Source organism: Heptranchias perlo, chromosome 2 (genome assembly GCF_035084215.1).
Source record: "Heptranchias perlo isolate sHepPer1 chromosome 2, sHepPer1.hap1, whole genome shotgun sequence".
Classification (NCBI taxonomy): domain Eukaryota; kingdom Metazoa; phylum Chordata; class Chondrichthyes; order Hexanchiformes; family Hexanchidae; genus Heptranchias; species Heptranchias perlo.
This window is the reverse complement of record NC_090326.1, coordinates 145,404,202-145,428,844: the sequence shown is the minus strand read 5'-3', so window position 1 is coordinate 145,428,844 and position 24,643 is coordinate 145,404,202. Positions and strand designations below refer to the sequence as shown.

The 24,643-nt window shown below is 42.0% G+C and overlaps 1 protein-coding gene across 4 annotated transcripts in view; it reads right to left on the bottom strand.

Moving 5' to 3' along the window:
• Positions 1-24,643, bottom strand: part of LOC137344713 (disco-interacting protein 2 homolog C) — a 515,123-nt gene that overhangs the window by 167,699 nt on the left and 322,781 nt on the right. For all 4 annotated transcript variants that reach the window (XM_068007846.1, XM_068007860.1, XM_068007854.1 and 1 more), the window contains exons 4-5: positions 24,246-24,371; positions 6,175-6,387 (exon numbers count right to left, since the gene is read on the bottom strand). In XM_068007846.1, coding sequence (XP_067863947.1) covers positions 6,175-6,387; positions 24,246-24,371 — 339 coding nt within the window. The remainder of the gene's footprint in view (positions 1-6,174; positions 6,388-24,245; positions 24,372-24,643) is intronic.

Sequence of the window (24,643 nt, the reverse complement as noted above, 5' to 3'; positions counted from 1 at the left end):
ATATATTTTAAGTCTATGGTGCAAATTGATTCTGTGAAGACAAAACATCTGTTTTAAAATGTAGTGAAGAATTATCATTCCATTAAGTAGGATGGGATGGTAAGCAATTACTTTGGTACCCCACCGTGTCACTAGCTGGTGGAATTTACCTTTTGTCAAAACAATTCTCCATACATTACCAACCTCAGCTATCATGTCATAGAATGATCCAATCAAAGAGGTGTCACCTTCAAGAGGGTAAAAGGCTTCTTTTTAAATTTAAAAATAAGGTAGTGGCACTGTTTTCAGCTGCCAATTACAGAGCAGCGATTGGGGAGTAGGTCTCCAGTTAGTAATTTTGGCAAAATTAGGGGAGAAATATTGGTAATATTTTCTAACAGCTCAAACAGTTATACCTATCCAATGTACCACAACCTTTAAAAAGTCATCCAGAACCTCATGTTCTGCACACTCACTCACACTAAGGGCTGCACCCCCATTACCCTGTCGTTGCCAAGCTCCACTGGCTCCCCAATGCCCTCAAGAATGAAGATTCTCGCCCTCTCCTTCACATACATCAGAGGCCTTACCATGCCCTACCTCTGCAATCCAGTGTATGTCCCAGCACTCACTCTTCCCTCCTCCAATACCAGCCTACCTCTCATTTTCTGCTCGATCAGCAACTGCTCCTTCAGTCACCACAACCTCTGGAATGCCATCACTCAGTATCTCTATCTTGTGACCTCCCTCCTCACTTTCAAATGCCTCCTAACCTCTTTCTCCATCCTTACTTGTTCTTCATTGCCCTGTAAAAATGCTCGAGACATCTCTCTGTATGTTACAAATGCTACTGAAATATAAGCTATTTTGAAACATTTGTGCAGTGATTGGTGAATATAAAACTTACAATACTTAAAATCAATACTTTAACTTTGCACATGACAAGCTCTTCAAAAATAAAATTAATTAAAAATAATATCCACTAGCAGTCAACTTTTATTTTAGCTGGTCAGTATACGCCTTTCATGCCAGAAATTTTGCCTACAATTTTACTTTAAACTTGTAGCTTAATTTGCATACAACAAAAATTAGCACATTTAACATTTGTCTTGAATCACTTGAGTGATTCTGGAATGTGATTTTGACCTTTGGAGTACATCACTTCAAACTCTTCTCCAATATAGGCAACACCCATTTACCCTAACTTTTTCTTTTCTATCAGTCAAAAAACATGAAATCCAAACTGCTACATTTCCTCATTCCATAAGCCTGAATTCTCCTAACAAGCTGTTTGTGAGACATCTTCTAAAATGCCTTCTAAAAATCCATGTACACTACATTTATTGCATTCCCTTCACCTGTCCAAACGTTCAAAAAAATTGTTAATCATGTCAAACATGATTTGCTTTTGCCAAATCTGTGCTGGCTGTCTTTGATTAACCCTTGCATTCCTAAATACTCACTAATTTTATCTTGATTTTAAGAGTTTGCTCACAAATGACATTAGACTAACTGGTCGATAGGGACCCAGATCATCCTTCTTGCCCCTCTTGAACAAGGGTATTACACTGGCTAGTCTCCAGTCCAACAGCATAATTTACATATTTGAGGATTGAAAGATTGTTGCCAGATCGTCTACTATCCCTTCCCTGACATATTTCAACGGCCTAAGCTGCCTGCCTTCAGGGCTCAGTGACATATTCACCTTGAGTTCTGCTCATTTCTTCATAACCAATTTCTTTTCTACAATTATCTCTAAGAATTGTTCCACATCCTCCTCTAGGGTGCCTATATTCTCACTTCCACCTTCATTTGTATTTATTTACTATCTCCAGATAAATGTAATCATTATTGTAAAATATATTTTTAGAATTTTGTTTAGACCCTTATTTTGTACATTAGTTACTGTGGAAAAAAATGGTGGCCAATTTATTTTTCAGAAAGCAATGTGAATGGTTTCTGTGATATGCAGTCACAAAATTAACAGTGAAACGCCTATGAGATCACCACCTGTAACAAGCAAGAGTGAACATTTTAACATGGGAATCAGTATAGGAAATGTTTGCATTACAAAATGTTTATGCAGCATTTTTCAATGCGACCCACTTACAAATGTTGTAATAATACCGCATGAATTAAAAGTGGTTCTGGTCTAACTTTTAAAAATGTGTATAAAACAAACTTTAAAGAGATGGATGCAGTTATTGTATCAATTAAATACACAATTAAAACCAAGGTTAACACATTCAAATTTTTAATCGCAATTAATTTTTAAAAAATCGTTTGACAGCCCTATTTTGTTTGAAAACGAATAAACTTCTCTGTCGCTTGAATTAGCAAATCAGAGTATCTATTCTTTCAGCAGAATGCAATGTTCAAAAAAAATACTAAACTATTACCATCTGTTCATTTTCCATCAATAAGGAGCTCCAGATTTTTTTCGATAGTGCCAAAACCTAAGCAAATCGATCATCTTCAGTGTTTGGCTTTTTTTTAAAAAAATGGTCACATTAAAATGCTTTTCTCACTCAATTTCACTCTCTAGGATTATTTAGACAAATATATTAAATGCAATTGATTAAGGTGGCAGCGGAGTAGTCACCTCAATGCTTTTCTGGCCTCGCACAGCAAACTATAATACTGCTGTTGCAAGCTTTGCTTGTAATCACAAGTCTAGATCAAATGGTTGGCTGTCTGTCAAGCCCACAAAAACATTGCCATGGACAACATTAATCTCACTCCTTGGTTAATAGAGTGTTATATCAAAGGATAACCTCTACAACCTCAACTCAGCCAGAATTCCAAATCTGATACTAACAGCTCTGCATGCTCGTGCTTTAAAAGCTGGCGCTGGTTATTATCTCTTCTCACTGATCAACTTTTTCAAACAAACATATAGCTCTGTCCAATAGAAATACTTGAAAATATCATTATGTATTCTTCACAAACAAGAATTCAAATTGTGTTTCCTTTCACAAAATATTCAAATTAGTATGTACTAATGCTCGCAAGATGCAACCTTTTTTCCTCCCCAAAAGTAATACTTATTTTAATTATTTTTTTTACACACAATCTTTCAATTATCCATATAATTACAGATTGCCTGCAATATCATTTCTTCTCATACGCTGGAGAACCTGGTCAGAAACACAATTGTGGAACAATGTTAGATGCAAAATCACAAGATGAGGAAAGCCATTTGGTGTATTTTCATTCACCTATCCATAAATATCCTACAGAGGCCCCGGTGCAGCATCTAATTGTTTCTTCAATGTTTCTAGGGTTTTGTCTACATTACTTGATCTGGAAGTCTATTTCAGATTTACCTTTTCCAGTTCCTCAAGTACCTTACATAATTCGCGAACATCACCTGTCAGCTACCTCCTTTCCAGCTTGAAAAGCCCAAATTTCTGCAATCTTTCTTCATAACTCAAACACCATACAATGGGGAGCAGCCTTGGGACTCCTCTCTGCACTGCTTCCCATGTCTGAATGTCTCCCTTGTCGACCAGAAATGAACAGGGTATTCCATGTGTGGTCTGACCACAGAGCTCTGTGTGGTTTGGCCACAACTTTCCTGACTTTTATCCACTGTTTTAATGGGCTTTGTTGACTGCTGCTCTGCAGTGGTTGGACAAGTTTTCAACTTGTTCCTCACCTATTTCAACACTATTCATGGAATAGGTTTGACACCTATTTTCCACACCTACGTGCAATACTCATCTGTAAATTTCACCAATTTGTTTTGAGTTTCTGAATCCAAGTTATTGCTGTAAATTAGAAATAAATAGAAGTGGACCAACACCAAGCCCAGTGGTATCCCTCAATACTTCCACTCCCCATTCCCCAAAAAATTCCTTCAACAAGTAACTCTTGTTTCCTACCCTTCAGCCGATTTCTTATTCACAAGGTTTACCCTTAATCCCCACAGCTTTGATCTTAACTAATAGCTTTACATATGGAACTTTGTTAAACGCCTCCTGGAGATCGAGGCACACCAAGTCATAGAGTTAACTATAGCCCATTTGGATCGTCACTTCCACGAAGAAGTCAAGGAAATCGGTCATGTAGGATCTTCCCCTTCTGAATCCATACTGACTGAGGTTTACTAGGTTAACTGTGATATAAATAATCCCTCAGTTTTCCCCTGAAATTGATTCAATTATTTTACACGGAATTTAAGATTAATTAATGGGCCTGTAGTTGTCTTTGTCTGTTTTGTCACCCTTTTTGAAAATGGGTAACACAATAGTCCATTTCCAATCTACTGGGACCTCTCCAGTCTCCAGTGACCTGCTCAATAATTCTCAATGCCTCACAAATCTCCTTTTGGGCCTCTCAGCACTCAAGGATAAATACTGTCTATCACAACAACAACTTGAATTACATAACTCTTTTAACATAGTAAGATGTCCCAAGGCACTTCACAGGACTGTTATCAGACAAAAATTGTCACCGAGCCACAGAAGGAGATATTAGGACAGGTGACCAAAAGCTTGGTTAAAGAAGTAGTTTTTATTGGATGTCTTAAAGGTGGAGAGGTGAAGAGGCAGAGATGTTTAGGAAAGGAATTCTGGAGCTTAGGGCCGAGACAGCTGAAGGGCGCGGCTGCCAAAGGTGGGGTGAAGGAAATCGGGGATGCACAAGAGGCCAGAACTGGAGGGTTGTAGGGCTGGAGGAGGTTACAGAGATAGGGAGGGGTGAGGCCATTGAGGGATTTGAACACAAAGATAAGAATATCCTGACATTGAGCATTGTCAGGCTGAAACTGAACCGATCTTGAACCAGCCACTGATGCAGCTTGTTCACTGGTTTTCTTTCTGTCCTCATCAGAAACTCCCCAGCTTCCACTCTTTTTTCTTCTGCTCCTTGTCAATGAAGCTGAGATTGAGAGCTTGGCACACGGGTAATTACTGGCATGAGCCCCGGGTCCAAGCCCTTCAAAGTGCAGTGAGCTTGAACACCAATCTGCGAGGCACACTGCTGCCTGATGCCACTTTGCAACTAATTTTAATGCCGTTCCCTTCCCTCAATGTTCTATTATTCTTTTAACGCTACATCGATAGCCAAAACCAAAACTGATATGCAAAATATTCAGCATGGTCTTGTGTTACAAACCTAACCATGTTACAGTATTATTTTCAGTTTCAAAGGAGAGTTAACTAGTTCCTGAACATTTTTAATTTCCAGAAGAATACTGAGTTTGAGAACATTGATAAACTTACTCAAAACAAAAAATTGAATTAAAAGATGGCTTTGTCTCATTTCATCCAAAACCGACTGTCTACTCAGGTTTGGGAAATTAACTTAATCCAATATTTGGTCTTTGAAAGGGAAAAATTTGCAGGGCTATGGGGAAAGGAAAGGGGAGTGGGGCTAATTGGATAACTCTTTCAAAGAGCTGGCATAGGCATGATGGGCCAAATGTACTCCTTCTGTGCTGTATGATTCTATGATTTGGCAGGAGGTAAATACGAGACCATTTACTGAAAGTGCCAGAAATTAAACTTCAACTGTTGCAAAGGTTTAGTACTGAAGCAGAAAATAATGGTATAAATTAGGAACATTTTTACGACACCGAGCCAGGAAAATCTATTTTCTTCATTACTTTTTCTGTTACTGACAGCCAATACAACACAAACACGACACTAAAAATCTATAAGCCAATTGAACTTACTCAGTTTTCCTCAAGTTAAACATAGAAATCTTTACGCTCAAATTAATCACTCAGCATTACGTTAGTTGACATTAACTGAAGTTTAAGAAAAAGCTTCACAGCTTTTACATTTATTTGCAGAAAACAACTCAAAGAATTGTTCTTCAGCTCTGTATTTCACTGTGCCTTTTATAAATAATATTGAAATTCAGACATTTATTATATACTTGCATACAGCAGAATTTGTACCGATTTGAAAGTTGCAATGGAAATTCAGTACTCAAAAGTTTTAACTGCAGCCATACCAAGACATCCCTGATACTTTGGAAAATTGAAACGATAACGTAGGAAAATAAACTTCTGGGTGTCTTCCTTATCAAAAGGACAACATAAAGTGCATAAAAGCAGTGGATTTGAATCAACTGCTGCTTACCTGAGTGATTTTTAAAAAGACAAAATACAAAGGATTCATCTATAAACATTGTTCTAATAGGTGACAATGACAAACAAATATCAGTGACCACAGATGTTGTACCAACCAATGTGCGTTTGTGTCATGACGTCAGCCAGTGCATTAGCAGCGCCACTTCCTCCGCTCTGTGTGGAAGAGGAAGAGTTGGTGGAAGATGTGGTGGAGCCGTGGATTGCGCGACTTATCCAGTGTTCCATGTTCAGACTGCCTTGGCTGGAGGAAGGGGTTCCTTGGGAATCACCTTGACCTGATCCCTCATCCTCTGACCCAGAAGAGGTATCTAGAGGAAGAAGAAAAACATCAAAACATCAGGTTCAGTAGTTCCTCTTTAAAGGTGTTTACTACTTGTATTAACAGTTCAAAGATCAACTGTCATTTAGTAGTCTTGTTGCTTTAGTTACTCCTTGAGGGCACTGCATCACTGCAGTAAAATACAAATAAGAAACAGTCACCGTAACCCTACCAAGTACTGAAAAACCTTTTCAGCTTTTAAACTGCACATCTTTTCTTTCACACCCCATTAGAATATAGAATCATAGAAAGTCACAGCACAGTAAGAGGCCATTTGGCCCATCGTGTCAGTGACAGCCAAAAAAGAGGTATCCAGTTTAATCCCACTTTCCAGCACTTGGTCCGTAGCCCTGTAGGTTACAGCACTTCAAGCACACATCCAAGTACTTTACAAATGAGTGGAGGGCTTCTGCCTCTACCACCCTTTCAGGCAGTGAGGTCCAGACCCCCACCACCCTTCTAGGTGAAAAAATTTCACCTCAGCTCCCCTTCTACCAAATACTTTGAATCTATGCCCCCTGGTCTCTGACCCCTCTGCTAAGGGAAATAGGTCCTTCCTATCCACTCTATCTCGTCCATTCATAATTTTATATACCTCAATTAAATCTCCCCTCAGCCTCCTTTGTTCCAAAGAAAATAACCCCAGCCTATCCAATCTTTTCTCATAACTAACATTCTCCAGCCCTGTCAACATCCTCGTAAATCTTATCATTAAGGTTTTCAAATATTTGATAAATTTTCAACAGAATTAGAGAAATTAGCATATTTAAATGTTAACATTCTTAAACAGAGTTTTTTCCCGGCTCTAATAAAAACAAACTAATGTAAAATATCTTGATATTCCTTAGTTACAAGGCCCTCAAGAACCCAGGAAGGAAGATCTGTACTTATCTTTTTGTTAAAAATTTTTTTTAAATCATACATTAGGGCAATCAATGCATGAATTCATCAGCTTATTTGCAGTCCTTTCTTATCGTAATATGAACTGGAATTGATGTAGTAGCTGAAAAATTCTGAGTTTAGTCTCAACAGTGGATCAGGCATAATGTCACACAAACAGTTGTTTCCTCAGTGTGTTGAAACTGACTCACCTGGTCATACCAAGGTGAGGAACTCAATTTTCCTTCAGGCAATTTGCTAATGTAATTACATAGTTAGAATAATATGGAGATTAAGGTTGGCACTTGCAGTGCAAGCATAATACCATAATAGCTCTGCTGTTACATGCAAGACTGCTCCTTCAAGAGTAATGTTAAAATGCATTGCAGGATTTTTGAATTTAATGCAGAAATGCTACTGTAGTCCTCAAAGTGTTAATGCAGGACAGAATATGCTTGACCAGTTAAATCCTTAAATCTGTCCACTTAAACTTATGTTGTTTCAGAGAATTAAGCCTAAATTTTAACCCCACGAATGGGTGGGTTGGGGAGTGGGTGGGAAGGTAAAAATTGTAAAAAAAATAAAACCTGACCCAAACTCGCCTCCAAACCGCCCACTTCTGGTTTTAACGGAGGCAGGACGAGGGACGGGCGACCAACCCGCTCTTAGGAGGCGGGTCGGCCATTGAAAGCTTTCAAGGAGGCTGCCGGCCTCCATTTTTACAGATTTTTAATTTTTTTTTTAACTCCTGGGGGCTGGAATTCCCGGGCCTTCTGCTTCACGCCATGTGAGAGGAAGTGAGAAGGCCCGAAACAGCAGGTAAGCGCCTTAATCGCACTGTTTGCGGGCCTGGAGGAGCAAGAGTGCTTCCCCCAGGTTCAACAAGCCACGACGATCGCCGACCGCCGCTACCCCTCAACGATCTCCAACCCCCAGATGACCAACTCCAATGACTCCCGACCCCCCACCCTCTCTGACCCCAACCTCCCCCACCCCATCTAAGACTTACCCACTCGCATCCGCTCCCTGGCTCTTCTCCAGTCCGACTGACAGTCAGCCTGATTTCCCGTCAGGAAACTACCCCCCACCCCCAACACCCAGCCCTCTTCCTGGCTCAGGATTAAAATTTGGTGTCTCAACTGAAAAGCAGATATACTACATTCAACTTGATTAACAAAGAAAATCAATTGCAGTATGTCTCCTTTGTAAAACGAGCACTGCCTCTTTTCAGGGACAATATGGTCACCAACTCTCCTCCCCCACCTGCTGGCATCCGTATTTGCATTCATTCTCATTTGCATTGTGCCACTGCCATTCAGTTGTTTCTTATTTTTGTACTCTGTTTCACCGCTTTTGTGGCCTATTGAATACGCACAATAAAACTGAGAGGATGCAGAATGAGGAGCTATGGCATACTTTTTATATCACATAAGCGGGCTAGCTAAATAACTCGTGAGTAAATTTACAATTGAATTATGGTCAGTACTAAGAGTGGGATACAAATTATATTCCATGTCTTCTGCAAATACCATTTTAGGTGAGTTATCATTAAAGTGATAAAAGCTTGAAACTAGATGCATGGATGAGAGAGTGATTTTCATGATGTCACTATGAAATTTTCAATCTCAATTAAGATGCCAAATGCAAGTTTATAATAGTCAGTATGCTACAGTAAAACAAATATGTCTCTGATAATCTTGTGTCATGTAATTTTTATTAATGGTATCACAAAGATGAATCAAATTATCCTCATCACAGACCAACAGTCATTAGATGAAATCAATGTCATGAAAATGCTAAGTTACCTACTGTTGTGACAATCTTCTCCATTCTTCAAATGAGGTCCAATCTCCAATAAAGAAAGGACTAATCTGCCATCTTCATGGGGGAGAGTGGAGAGAATCATCTGGAGATATAGTCCATTTAAGAATACGTGCAAGTAGCGACCCTCTCTAACTCAGCAGTTACCAACCTCAATTTCTTCAGAGGCAGCAATGAGACCACAAATGCACCAGATCAGCAATAAAACACAGATATTTTTGTGCAAATGGCTCCAGCATCACCAGATCAACCAGAGGACTGAGGAGCAGGCCAAATAGAAGAGATGGAGATTGGACTACATTCAAGGAATGACGAGAAACAATACTTTTGTTACTCACTTTCCTTGCACAGAGTTCTATCAAAATATGTCAAAACTGGAGATGTGAACTAAGCTGGGAACCAATCATTTATTTTTAAAGCACTCACAGCACTATCAACTGTTTATGGTGTTATAAAGAAAGAAAGGAAAGAAGAACTTGCATTTATATAGCACATTTCACATCCTCAGGATATCCCAAAGCACTTCACAGTCAACAAATTACTTTTGAAATCTAGTCACTGTTGTAATGTAGACAAAAACAACAGCCAATTTATGCATAGCATGGTCCCACAAACAGTAATCAGATAGATTACTAGATAATCTGTCTTTCATGGTGTTGGTTGAGGGATAAATGTTCATAGTATGGTAAAGCCATTTGGCCGATCGTGCCTGTGCCAACTCTTTGAAAGAGCTATCCAATTAGTTCCACCCCCTGCTCTTTCCACATAGCCTTGTAATTTTTTTCCCTTCAAGTATTTATCCAATTCCCTTTTGAAAGTTACTACTGAATCTGTAAGCACCACCCTTTCAGGCAGTGCATTCTAAATCATAACAATTCAATGCGTAAAACAATGTTTGTAAACAATTTTACAACACCAAGTTATAGTCCAACGATTTTTATTTGAAATCTACAAGCTTTCGGAGGCTTCCTCCTTCCTCAGGTAAATGTCAGGAGCTCCTTGAAGCCTACGCATTTATACATCATAGAACAATACGTGGTGTTTACAGACTGCCCCTGCAACTGCCCGTTGCCAAGGCAATCACCGTGTTCAGACAGAGAGGTGTCACCTACAGAACCCCCGAATACACATTCAACAAAAAAACAAACAGGAAAAAAAAGAGAGAGGCAGAAACATCCGGAAGGCAGAGAAAGCCAGCAAATGACCCATTATATTAAAAACAGATAGCTTTTGTTCGCTGGTGGGGTAACGTGTAGCGTGACATGAACCCAAGATCCCGGTTGAGGCCGTCCTCATGGGTGCAGAACTTGGCTATCAATTTCTGCTCGACGATTTTGCGTTGTCGTGTGTCTGGAAGGCTGCCTTGGAGAACGCTTACCCGAAGATCGGTGGCTGAATGTCCTTGACTGCTGAAGTGTTTCCCGACTGGGTAGTTGTTTAAAGGCAGCTACCCAACCTCAAACAGACTATCGTTCGCAGCAAATTACCCAGCTTTCAGGAGAACAGCGTCCACGACACCACACAACCCTGCCACGGTAACCTCTGTGGAGGTGTGGGGAAGGCCATAGCGAGGTGTTCGCCATCATTGATGACATGTTGAAGGCTGCGGAGAACATGGCGTAGTTTCTCCGCTCCGGGGAAGTACTGGACGACGAAGGGTACTCTGTTGGTTGCGTCCCGTGTTAGTCTTCTGAGGAGGTCTATGCGATTTTTCGCTGTGGCCCGTCGGAACTGTCGATCGATGAGTCGAGCGTCATATCCCGTTCTTACCACAGAGTCTTTCAGAGTCTGTAGGTGTCCATCCCGTTCCTCCTCGTCTGAGCAGATCCTGTGTATTCGCAGGGCCTGTCCATAGGGTATGGCCTCTTTGACGTAGTTAGGGTGGAAGCTGGAAAAGTGGAGCATCGTGAGGTTGTCCATGGGCTTGCGGTAGAGTGAGGTAAAACAATGTTGGTCAGGACATGAGGAGAACTCTCTGCTCTTCTTCAAATAGTGCCATGGGGTATGCTAGTCAAGATGACAGTTTGGGCCCCAGTGAAAACACAGGTGGTCACCTGACTGTTACTCCTGCCACAGACCATATTCATATACAAAGAGTCAAAATCCTGGAACTCCCCACCTAACAGCACTGTGGGAGAACCTTCACCATATGGACTGCAGCGGTTCAAGGCGGCGGCTCACCAATACCTTCTCAAGGGCAATTAGGGATGGGCAATAAATGCCAGCCTTGCCAGCAATGCCCACATCCCATGAATGAATTTAAAAAAATTTACACCCTGCATTCGAACAATTCTCTATCTAATGTTGCAGTAGAAAATTACTTCTTAGCAGCATTGGAACTCATAGTCCATATTCGCATCAGAGAACAAATTTTTAAAATTTGAAAATGGGAAACCTGCACAAATTGTTAAGCTCTTTTCCTTATGTAGAAACATTAAAAATCTGTTGCTCTGTTCTGTGTCGAACCCCAGTATCTTGGATGTGCATCGGATATTGACCGCATCGCTCCTGATCAGCCACTACGCTTGCTGTAGCCTATTCTAATTATACATCCAGCAAATTGTGGCGTGAGTTCGCCACTGGAATATCGGCGCGCACATTGGCCTAACTTATGGCATTCATCACCAAAATCGTCACTGCAGCGAATTTTCGGGCCATTGCCTCTACTTGAAAATTAGCAAATGAAGACAACTGTATATTATACAGCACATCACACTTAGTGTTGCTTGCAGAAAGTTGGATGTTATGCTTCTATTAATGACTGAAAGGAGTATTACACCATGCTAAGATTGAGCTGCATTTAAACTGACCCTTTGAGGCTATGAATTCTAATTGCTGTAACTTTCGAGCTCCAGGCCAATCTGCAAACTTTAATTTCAACAGCTAATAATATGTAATTGGCCTCAGCATGAAATAATTGCCTTTTTTCCTTTTTTTTTTAAAACACACTTTTGCAGTGTGATGGATGCTCTCAGAACTTTTATATTTAATTAAGGGATCTCCCATGACTTTGCTTATGGTAAGTCACAGGATATGCTATTTTATAAGAGGAATATTATACCATTGAAGCATATTATACTATTCTGCTGCTGTGATGGAGCTACGTATAACTGGTGTGTCCCTTTAGGAACATAGGAATTGCTAGACGAAAAAAGACCAAGATCACCATCATCCTGGTAGTCACATGATACAATGATAATGGAGTTGTTGACTAATCACAGCAATCAATCTCTATCAATTAGTCTATAACAGACCCAGAGAGGACGTGAGGAAAACCCCAGTGGAGGAGAGCTTTGGGAACCATAGGTCCAAAGTCACCTGTTCCTCCCATTCATGCTACACTTATCATATGTCATGTTTCAAATTACTCATATATTGTATCCCAAAATGTTATTTTCTGAAAGAGATCTATCTAATTTGCATTTGAATGAATCAATACTAACTGCTTCCACCATCTTTTTAGGGAGCTTGTTCCATAGATTGACCACTCGCTCACTAAAATATTGTTTCAGCAGATTAGTTTTGAATTTACCCCACCCCGCTTCAAGTGTAGACCTTGTCCTCCTCTTCTGGAGGAGGTGAAATAGCGTGTCATGGTCTAGTCCCTTTAGAATCCAAAAACAGTAATCGAGTCACCTCTCAACCTTCTCTTTTCCAGTGAGAACATGCCCAATTGACATTGAATTTGATCTGCCATCTGTCTGCCCAATTCCCAAATATATTCAAATCCTCCTGTAGCTTATCCTGTTCAGCTTTGGAGTCCACCACCTTCATTAGCTTTGCATCATCTCCCAGTTTTGCCACTGCACTTGTGACTTTTGGTTCCAGATTATTTATAAAGGTAGTATACAAAAGGGGTTGCAAAACAGATCCCTGTGGGATCCCACTGGTAACATTCTCCGAGACTGATGGCAGTCCCTATACCACTACCCTCTGGGTTCGGTCAACCAATTATGCATCCATTGTGAAATATTTCTACTGATTCCCGCTTTCTTTATTTTCAGTACCAGCCTTGCCAGAGGAACTGTATCAAAGGCCTTACTGAAATCCAAGTACACCATATTCACTGCCTTACCCCTATCAATTGTAAACAATTTTACAACACCAAGTTATAGTCCAGCAATTTTATTTTAAATTCACAAGCTTTCGGAGGCTTCCTCCTTCGTCAGGTGAACGATGTGAACACCCTCTAAGAAAACCAGTAAGTTAGATCAACAAGATCTCCCCTTCGTGGACCTATATTGGCAATCTTTTATGATTTAATTTCTATCCAGATGCTCCATGATTCTAACTTTAATAAGGGTTTCCATAACTTTACCTACAATGGATGTCAAACTCACTGGTCTGCAGTTTCCTGGGTCACTTCTGCTGCCTTTCATAAAAATAGGGGAAATGTCTGTCGTTCTCCAGTCCCCAGGCACCTCCCCAGTATTCAGTGATTTCTGGAAGATCTTTAAGGCGACAATATCTAACTGCTGTAAAGATGCAGCCGGAAGTCAAATAGAGACTGAATGCAGCGGGCACAGAGTGAGCAACTTGAGAGTTTGGTAAGTGTGGGAGTTCGGTGAAGTGGGGGAAGGAGGTGCTCCTTTGCTTTGCCATGCTTTTCCTAACTTTCTCTGCAGAGCGGCGACGGACCTGAGCAGCAGCAGACAGAGAGCGGGGATAACTCGGAGCGCAGCAGGAGGTGGGAGCGGACCCACGGGAGCACAGGGATCGGCATTCGGAGCGCAAATAAAGGTCGAGGCTCGAGGCCTGACACTCACTCAGAGCGCAGCAGGAGGCGGGAGCAGACCCAGCAGTCACAGGAGAGCAGGGAGGTGATTGGCTGGTAAGTGTTACAGCTGCTTTTTTTTCCCTCTGAGTTAGGAAATTGGGTCAAATTAAAGTAAAAGCTGGGAACCTAAAAACAAAACTTAAACTAGTTTATTAACTAGAGTATTAAACTATAAATAACCAGTTTTAAGGCTTGATTTGCTTTAGTTTAATTAATAATCTAGAAATTGAGGCATGGCAGGGCAGCTGAGACCCTTGGGATGCGCATCCCGTGCCATGTGGGAACTCCAGGACGCTTCCTGTGTCCTGGACAACCACATGTGCAGGAAGTGTCATCAGCTGGAGGAGCTCGAGCTCCGGGTTTCGGACCTTGAGCAGCAGCTGGCTTCACTGTAGTGCATCCGCGAGGCTGAGAGTCTTGTGGATAACACGTTTCAGGAGGTGGTCGCCCCGCAGCTTAAGGGAGTGCAGGCAGAGAGGGGCTGGGTGACCGCCAGACAGACAAGGAGGACCAGGCAGGTAGTTCAGGAGTCCCCTGAGGAAATCTCATTCTCCAACCAGTATTCAGTTCTGAATACTGGTGGGGGAGAGGGTTCCCCAGGGAAGTGCAGCCAGATCACAGACCAGAGCACCATGGGTGGCTCAGCTGTACAGGGGTAAGAGGAGACAGGTTGGGAGAGCAATAGTGGTAGGAGATTCCATCGTTAGGGGAGCAGACAGGCGTTTCTGCGGCCACAGGCATGATTCCAGGATGAAATGTTGCCTCCCTGGTGCCAGGGTCATGGATGACACTGAGCGCCTGCAGAACATTCTTTAGGGAGGGAGGGTAAGGGTGAACAGCCAGAGGTCGTGGTCCATATCGGGACCAACGTCATAGGTAGAGAGGGGGATGCAGGCAGAGGTTAAGGAGTTAGGAAAAAGATTAAAAAGCAGGTTATAATCTCCGGATTACTCCCAGTGCCATGCGCTAGTAAGAATAGAAATAGGAGGATAGAGCAGATGAATGCGTGGCTGCAAAGTTGGTGCAAGGGGGATGGCTTTAAATTCCTGGGGCATTGGGATCGGTTCTGGAGGTGGTGGGATCTGTACAAGCCGGACGGGTTGCAACTCAACAGGGTCAAGACTAATATCCTTGTGGGGAGATTTACTAATGCTGACGGGGAGGGTTTAAACTAGCTTGGCAGGGGGATGGGAACCTGAGTGTGGATTCAGATGGGATAAAGTTGGAACTGGAAATGGAAGGCAGAAAATTAGTGAGTCTGGAAGGCAGAGGCAACGAAGGTTAGAAAATAAATAACAGAGGAGTTTGGCAGTCCTTACATGTATTTACCTCAATGAAGGAGTATAGGAAATAAGGCAGATGAGCTGAGGGCACAAATAAACACGTGGCAGTATGATATCTTAACTATTACAGAAATATGGCTTAAAGAGGGGCAGGACTGGCAGCTCAACGGCCCTGGTTACAGGGTTTTCAGACGCGATTGAGAAGGGGATAAAAAAGGAGGGGGGGGGTGGCAATTTTGTTTAGGAAACAATTACAGTTGTGAGGAGGGATGATAGTTTACAAAGAGCATCAAATGAGGCCTAATGGGTTGAGCGAAAGAACAAAAAAGGGGCAGCCACACCACTGGGAGTGTACTATAGACCCCCAAACAGTCAGAGGGAGATCGAGAAGCAAATATGTAGGCAAATTTCTGAGAAGTGCAAAAACAATAGAGCAGTAATAGTAGGGGATTTCAACTACCCGAATATTAACTGCGATACAAACAGTGTGAATGGTATAGAAGGCGCAGAATTCTTAAATTGCATACAGGAGAATTTTTTTAGCCAGTATATAGCAAGCCCAACAAGAGAGGGGGGGGGCAGTTCTGGATTTAGTTCTAGGAAATGAAGAGGGGCAGGTGAAAGAAGTAGCAGTGGGAGAGTATTTTGGTGGTAGTGATCATAATACAGTTTATTTTTTAGCATAGTTATGGAAAAGGACAAAGACAGAGCAGGAGTTAAAGTTTTCATTTGGGGAAGGACCAATTTTACTAAATTGAGAAGTGAATTAGCAGAAGTAAACTGGAAACAACTACTTGAAAGTAATCAGTGTCAGAGCAGTGGGAGACATTCAAAGGGGTGATTCAAGGGGTTCAGGGTAAACATGTTCCCACAAAGAAAAATGGAGGGGCTGCCAATCTAGAGCCCCCTGGATGTCAAGAAGCATTAAGGGTAAAATAAGGCAGAAAAAGAAAGTCTATGATAGACACCGGGAACTCAATACTACAGAAAGCTTAGAGGAGTATACAAAGTGCAGGGGTGAAGTTAAAAAGGAAATTAAGAAAGCAAAGAGAGGGCATAAAAAAATACTAGCAGGTAAAATCAAAGAAAACCCAAAGATTTTTTTATAAATACATTAAGAGCAAGAGGATAACTAAGGAAAGAGTAGGGCTTATTAGAGACCAAAAAGGTAAACTATGCGTGGAGGCGGAAGATGTGGATATGGTTCTTAATGAATACTTTGCATCTCTCTTCACAAAGGAATGATGTGGAGATGCCGGTGATGGACTGGGGTTGACAATTGTAAACAATTTTACAACACCAAGTTATAGTCCAGCAATTTTATTTTAAATTCACAAGCTTTCGGAGGCTACCTCCTTCCTCAGGTGAACGATGTGGAAAAAAAAACATCGTTCACCTGAGGAAGGAGGTAGCCTCCGAAAGCTTGTGAATTTAAAATAAAATTGCTGGACTATAACTTGGTGTTGTAAAATTGTTTACAATTCACAAAGGAAAGGGATGATACAGGGATTGAAGTTAAGGAGGAGGAGTGTGAAATATTGGATGAGATAAACAGAGAAACAGGAAGAATTAAAGGGATTAGCATCTTTGAAAGTGGATAAATCACCAGGGCCGGATAAAATGCATCCCAGGCTGTTAAAAGAAGCCAGGGAGGAAATAGCGGAGGCTTTAACAATCATTTTCCAAACTTCACTGGATACAGGCGTAGTGCCAGAGGATTGGAGGACTGCTAACGTTGTACCGTTGTTTAAAAAGGGAGCGAAGGATAGACCGAGTAATTACAGGCCAGTCAGCCTAACCTCGGTGGTGGGCAAATTATTGGAATCAATTCTGAGGGACAGGATAAACTGTCACTAAGAAAGGCACGGACTAATCAAGGATTGTCAGCACGGATTTGTTAAGGGGAGGTCGTGTCTGACTAATTTGATTGAATTTTTCGAGGAGATGACCAGGAGGATCGATGAGGGTAGAGTAATTGATGTAGTCTACGTGGATTTTAGCAAGGCTTTTGGCAAGGTCCCACATGGCAGATTGGTCAAAAAAGTAAATGGCCATGGGATCCAAGGGAATGTGGCAAATTGGATCCAAAATTGGCTCAGTGGCAGGAAGCAAAAGGTAATGGTTGACGGGTGTTTTTGCGACTGGAAGGCTGTTTCCAGTGGGGTGCCGCAGGGCTCGGTACTAGGTCCTTCACTTTTTGTGGTATGCATTAATGATTTGGACTTAAAAACGTAGGGGACATGATTAAGAAATCTGCGGATGACTCAAAGATAGGCCATGTGGTTGATAGTGAGGAGGAAAGCTGTAGACTGCAGGAAGATATCAATGGACTGGTCAGATGGGCAGAAAAGTGGCAAATGGAGTTCAATCCAGAGAAGTGTGAGGTAATGCATTTGGGGAGAGCAAACAAGGCAAGGGAGTACACAATAAATGGGAGGATACTGAGAGGTGTAGAGGAAGTGAGGAACCTTGAAGTGCATGTCCTCAGATCCCTGAAGGTAGGAGGGCAGGTAGATAAGGTTGTTAAGGCGGCATATAGAATGCTTTCCTTTATTAGCCGAGGCATAGAATATAAAAGCAGGGATGTTATGCTGGAACTGCATAGAACACTAGTTAGGCCACAGCTTGAGTACTGCGCATAGTTCTGGTCACCACATTATAGGAAGGATGTAATTGCACTAGAGAGGGTGCAGAGGAGATTTACGAGGATGTTGCCAGGACTGGAGAATTTTAGCTGTGATGACAGATTGGATAGGCTGGGGTTGTTTTCCTTAGAGTGGAGGAGGCTGAGGGGTGATTTGATTGTAGTCTAGAAAATTATGAAGGGCCTAGATAGAGTGGATAGGAAGGACCTATTTCCCTTAGCGAGTGGTCAATAACCAGGGGCATAGACTTAATGTGATTGGTAGAAAGATTAGAGCGGAAATTAGGAAAAAAATTTTCACCCAGACGGTGGTGGGGTTCTGGAACTCATTGCCTGAGAGGGTGGTAGAGGCAGAAACCCTCAACTCATTTAAAAAGTGCCTGGATGTGCACCTGAAGAACTGAGACCTGCAGGGCTACGGACCAAATGCGGGAAAGAGGGATTAGGCTGGGTGGCTCGTTTCTCAGCCGGTGTGGACACGATGGGCTGAATGGCCTCTTTCTGTGCCAGAAATTTTCTATGATTCGAGAGACTAGCTGTTCTAATGCAGATCCTGAGGTCAGTACGAGGTTAATCATTAATCTATAGATTGGCAGCATGCAAATCCCCCGATAAAACTCCAAGGTCTGAAGAAACAACCAGAATTTTAATGGCTTTCTATCTTTTCTTAATTACTGTTTCTTTCAAGTGTAATGTCTGATGCTTGAAGTGTGACAGACACATCTCAAAACTTGTATATATAAGAAAGAACTTGTATTTATGTAACACCTTTCATGTTTTCAGGATCTCCTGTGCCATTGTTCATGCTAAATTGGATGAAACTCAGTTTTATAAGGACCAAGTGTTATACCATGCAATACAGAATGCATTATTCTGCTGCTAAGATGAAACCAAGTCAGATTAGGGCAAGTAGAAGTCAAACCAAATGAGGGTGAAATAGGAGAAGTGATCAACCACATCAAAAGGAATGGAATAAAAACATAAAATGCTGGAAATACTCAGCAAGTCAGGCAGTATCTGTGGAGAAAGGAACAGAGTAAACGTTTCAGGTCGATGATCCTTCATCAGAACTGGAAAAAGGTGAAGATTAAACAGTTTTTAAGCAAGTACAGAGCCAGGGAAAGGTTGGGTGGGGGTAGGGGGGTGGGGGGGAAAGAGAAAGGGGAGGGTTGGAAAGAACGAAAGGAAGGTCTCTGACAGGGTGGAGGACAGGAGTGATTAAATGACAAAAGGGATAATGGTGCAAGGCAAGGAGGGTGGTAATGGGACAGGTTAAGAAACAAAAGATGGATCCAGAGGAGCTGTAAATAGCAACATCAGAACCATTCGCAGCATTCGCTGTCAGAAATAGAGAGCGGTGGTTATGATCTGAAGTTACTGAAAACAATGCTGAGTCCAGAAGTTTGTAAAGTGCCTAATCGAAAGATGAGGTGCTATTCCTCAAGCTTCTGTTGAGCTTCATTGAAACGGTGGAAGAGACCAAGGACAGAGAGGTCAGAGTGGGAGTGGGACGGGGAATTAAAATGGCAAGCGACCGGCAGGTCAGGGTCATGCTTGCGGACTGAGTGGAGATGTTCAGCAAAGCGATCACCCAGTCTGCATTTGGTCTCCCCAATGTAGAGGAGACCGCATTGTGAGCAGCTAATACAGTATACTAAATTGAAAGAAGTACAAGTAAATCGCTGTTTTACCTGGAAGGAGTGTTTGGGGCCATTGACAGTGTGGAGGGAGAAGGTGAAAGGGGCAGGTGTTGCATCTCCTGCGCTCACACGGGAAGGTGCCATGGTGGAGGAGAGCGGGTGTTGGGCGTGATGGAAGAGTGGACCAGGGTGTCGTGGAGGGAACGGTCCCTTCAGAATGCTTGGGGGTGGGGGGGGGGGGGGGGGGAAGAGAGGGGAAGATGTGTTTGGTGGTGGCATCGCACTGGAGGTGGCGGAAATGGCAGAGGATGATACATTGAATGTGGAGACTTCAAGTTCAGAGGGAGGTAAGTTAGAGTGGGTGAGGGGAGTAGAGAAATTGAGGTGGCCGATGACATGCCGACAGTTCGCAACAAAAAGATCAAGAGAGGGTAAGAGGCCAGAGGGAGGGGTCCAGTCGAAACGAGAATTCTGAAAACGGGAGAAAGAGTCCGCTGTGCGGGGTGGGGGGAGAAGACTCCTGACCGAAGAAGTGGGCTCAGAGGTGAAGGCGATGAACAAAGAGCTCAGCGTCGTGACAAGCTCGAAATTCATGGAGGTAGGGTTGTAAGGGGACGAAGCTAAGGCCTTTGCTGAGGACTGATCGTTCGGGGTCAGAGAGGGGAAGGTCAGAGGTGATAGTGAAAACATGACAAAGGGTGAGTTTGGCGGGAGGGATGGGGTCAGAGGAAAGTAAAGGGATGAAGGGAAAGTGATGGTGATGTCAAGGAATGCAAGGAGGGATAATGTACCACAGTTATAGTCACCAAGAATGCCATCATCAGTGATGTGAACTGGACCAAAACCAGACAGGTGGGACAGCTGGGTGGCAAAGGCATTCAAGGATCTTGGAGAGAAAGGGAGGTTAGAATTGGGGCAGTATTTGGAAAGGATGTGATGGCAATTTTGAAGGGCTAGGGTACCCAAGAAAAGGGAAGCATTAACAATGTCAGCAAACAACAGACCAAAGAGAGGTAGTTGTATGGTCAAGAGTCTCAATCTTTGAGAGGAAAAAAAATTGAGAGCTCCTCACAGTTAATGTTGGAGATGATCACATCTCCCTGCTGCAACAAGCCATGGTATAGTCCATTAGCTGTGCTTCTTAAATTGTTCTGCCAGTATTATACTGTCATTTGGATTTACCAGAAGCAGCAGTGATGAAATGAACGATTTGCACAATCAAATCTCAGGTGAATATCACTCTACACATTTGGAAGCAAGTTATTTTAACTTCAATAAAGGAACTGAAAAGGTTCATTTTTGACCTGCTAATAAATTTGAGTTTGATTTCGACTGAATCCATCAAAATTATTTTAGCTTTTTTTTTTAATATCTATAAATGTACTGGGAACTTACAATTCGTGAACAAACGGCTAATCTGGCCTGAACCATTTTTATTTACAAGTCTTACTTACAGGAAATAGATGGTACAAATATCCGTCTCCAGTTTAAATTTAGCCCAGATCCTCTCTGACAGCAATAAGGATCTCAAGAAAAATTTGGTTCAGTAGATCTCAATATGACTTTTAATGCACATCAATCCAATCAAAACTGCCTACAAGACGGCACTAAACTGCCAGTCTTACACAGATACACCACAAAGACAGCTGCTGTAGAAAATGGAAAAATGTCATACTGCTGTAATAAGAAGTGCATTCTGCCATAAAATAATAGGATGCAAGTTCACATTCTTCATCATGCACACGATTAGTTCCTAAACAATGCCAAGCTATCCACAGGAGATAAAAGCAGAACCAGTACTCCTTCAAAAGGGGAGAACAACAACAATTCAAAGAGCAAACCAACCCAACTAAAAACAGTATTATAGGGGCTTTGAACGAGATATGGTGTGCTGTGAAGAGGGTAGGGGCAGGGGAGAAAAGATATATAATGAGAGAAGAAACAGGTTTTAAACAAAAGAAAAGAAATAATCAATCATTCATTGAAAAAGGTGTTACATCTCAATCACACTGTTTCATTGCACGTGGTGGGATGGGGATGTGTATCTCCTTAACCAATCAGATTGAAGGATTGTGAAATTAACAGTGCAAGGGCTGAGAAGTAAATGTAAATTAAAGTGGGTGAATTCAAATGTCAAATCAGGCACAGAAAGACAAATAAAGAGAGGAAAAAATATTGGATTAAGAGAGATGAAAGGAAAACTAAAAAAAAGATTTAAAATGTTAAATTTTACATTTTAAAAATCTCCAACAATTAAAACCTGAAGGAATGAGACTCCATACTTGTAATAGTTAATTTTCAGTGCCAGAGAGGCTGACTGGCAGTCATTAACACTTATCACGTCATTAAAAGGGTACTTAGACTGAAATGGATAAGAGTTTAGTTCGTATCTACCGCACAAATACAGCAGCTTCATGCCGTTGAATGCATTTCAATGGTGAGGCAGATAGCGAGATGCCATTTTTGCAAAGCTAATGGTGGAGTGGCACAACTTGGACAGTAACTTTTGGATATTTGCGTTTAACTGTGCATCTGCCCTTCACCTGAAGTTGCTGTAGCATTTGTGCATAAATAACGGCGAGCACCATTCGCCTCACCATTATTTTGACAGCAAATTCTGGCTCAATATTGTCATATGTCACCTCTGCACAATAAATTAGAATATTTCCACTATAAAGGATTTCAACTCCTCTGTGTTTCTTCGGCAGGTAATAGCACGAAAGCATTCCTGAAAAAGCTGTCAACAGTAAGAAATAGTTGCAGAAATCCATTTTTATGTTTAATTTAATTCAAATTAATTTTTCATGTGTTGCAATTCAAGAGATTTCCCTTATAATCTTACAGGCATTATTTATTGTGCAGAGGTGACATATGACAATATTGAGCCAGAATTGAAGCAGTCCGAGCCCGCATGCAGCAAGACCTGGACAACATCCAGGCTTGGGCTCATAAGTGGCAAGTAACATTCGCGCCAGATAAGTGCCAGGCAATGACCATCTCCAACAAGAGAGAGTCTAACCACCTCCCCTTGACATTCAACGGCATTACCATCACCGAATCCACAAACCATCAACACCCTGGGGGTCACCATTGACCAGAAGCTGAACTGGACCAGCCATATAAATACTGTGGCTACGAGAGCAGGTCAGAGGCTGGGTATTCTGCGGCGAGTGACTCACCTCCTGACTCCCCAAAGCCTTTCCACCATCTACAAGGCACAAGTCAGGAGTGTGATGGAATACTCTCCACTTGCCTGGATGAGTGCAGCTCCAACAACACTCAAGAAGCTCGACACCATCCAAGATAAAGCAGCCCGCTTGATTGGCACCCCATCCACCACCCTAAACATTCACTCCCTTCACCACCGGCGCACTGTGGCTGCAGTGTGCACCATCCACAGGATGCACTGCAGCAACTCGCCAAGGCTTCTTCGACAGCACCTCCCAAACCCGCGACCTCTACCACCTAGAAGGACAAGAGCAGCAGGCGCATGGGAACAACACCACCTGCACGTTCCCCTCCAAGTCACACATCATCCCGACTTGGAAATATATCGCCGTTCCTTCATCGTCGCTGGGTCAAAATCCTGGAACTCCCTTCCTAACAGCACTGTGGGAGAACGGTCACCACACGGACTGCAGCAGTTCAAGAAGGCGGCTCACCACCACCTTCTCGAGGGCAATTAGGGATGGGCAATAAATGCTGGCCTCGTCAGCGACGCCCACATCCCATGAACGAATAAAAAAAAAAATTTGCTGTCAAAATAATGGTGAGGCGAATGGTGCTCGCCGTTATTTATGCACAAATGCTACAGCAACTTCAGGTGAAGGGCAGATGCACAGTTAAACGCAAATATCCAAAAGTTACTGTCCAATTTGTGCCACTCCACCATTAGCTTTGCAAAAACGGCATCTCGCTATCTGCCTCACCATTGAAATGCATTCAACGGCATGAAGCTGCTGTATTTGTGCGGTAGATACGAACTAAACTCTTATCCATTTCAGTCTAAGTACCCTTTTAATGACGTGATAAGTGTTAATGACTGCCAGTCAGCCTCTCTGGCACTGAAAATTAACTATTACAAGTATGGAGTCTCATTCCTTCAGGTTTTAATTGTTGGAGATTTTTAAAATGTAAAATTTAACATTTTAAATCTTTTTTTTAGTTTTCCTTTCGTCTCTCTTAATCCAATATTTTTTCCTCTCTTTATTTATCTTTCTGTGCCTGATTTGACATTTGAATTCACCCACTTTAATTTACACTTACTTCTCAGCCCTTGCACTGTTAATTTCACAATCCTTCAATCTGATTGGTTAAGGAGATACACAGTTGCTTGCCCTGTTCACTCAGGTCCCAGATGCCCCGTTTCCCTCACTGCAATGTTATCAGCTCACACATTCAGCAAATTACCACTTAAAAAAATGTAAAAGCCTAAACGGGCAAGGGCAAGTCGAATTAACGGCAGACGCCTTTAGATGTCGTGCCACAGCAAATTACGGCCCATAGTGTAGGAAATTCTCCAGCACACTCTACGGATATTTCGAGCATTTTCAATTATCTTCATTTGAAATACATGGGATTTTTAAGAAAGTCATAAATGCCAGGAATGAGCTGCATCCTGAAAAATTTTCGGCAGTCATCAGCACCAGAGAATTTAAAATTTGCTTAGTTCTGTGATTGTTACTTTTAAAACTTGATTTATTTTTTGTGGACTGCATATTGATAAATTTGCCACAGGAGGACACAGCACAAACAGTTCAATATGTGTTCATAATTCATTGGAATAGAATTGCTTCAATTTACCTGGAGGTGTATAGGCATCCATTGAGGTTTGCACCACCAGAGAGCGTCGTTTAGATGGCATAGGAACTGCCATCTTTCTCTCTTTATGTTTGGCAAGGGCAGCTTGTACAGCCTCTGTATGTACATCTGAAAAAGGGAAAGAGCACAACTATTACAGAAAAAGAAATCCACAGAAATATCCACTTTTGAACCCATATCACGAAGAAATCGCATAAGAAATATACTTGTTAAAGGCATACAGTTTGCTTATAAATTATTAATGACTACTTATGCAACAGACCCTGACCATCATTTAATCATGTAGAGTCTACATTCGGACAGGCTGTGGTGTACACATGGTGTTTAAACAATGGTTACATTACAGGAAATAATTTAACGTTATTTTTTTCCAAGAAGAT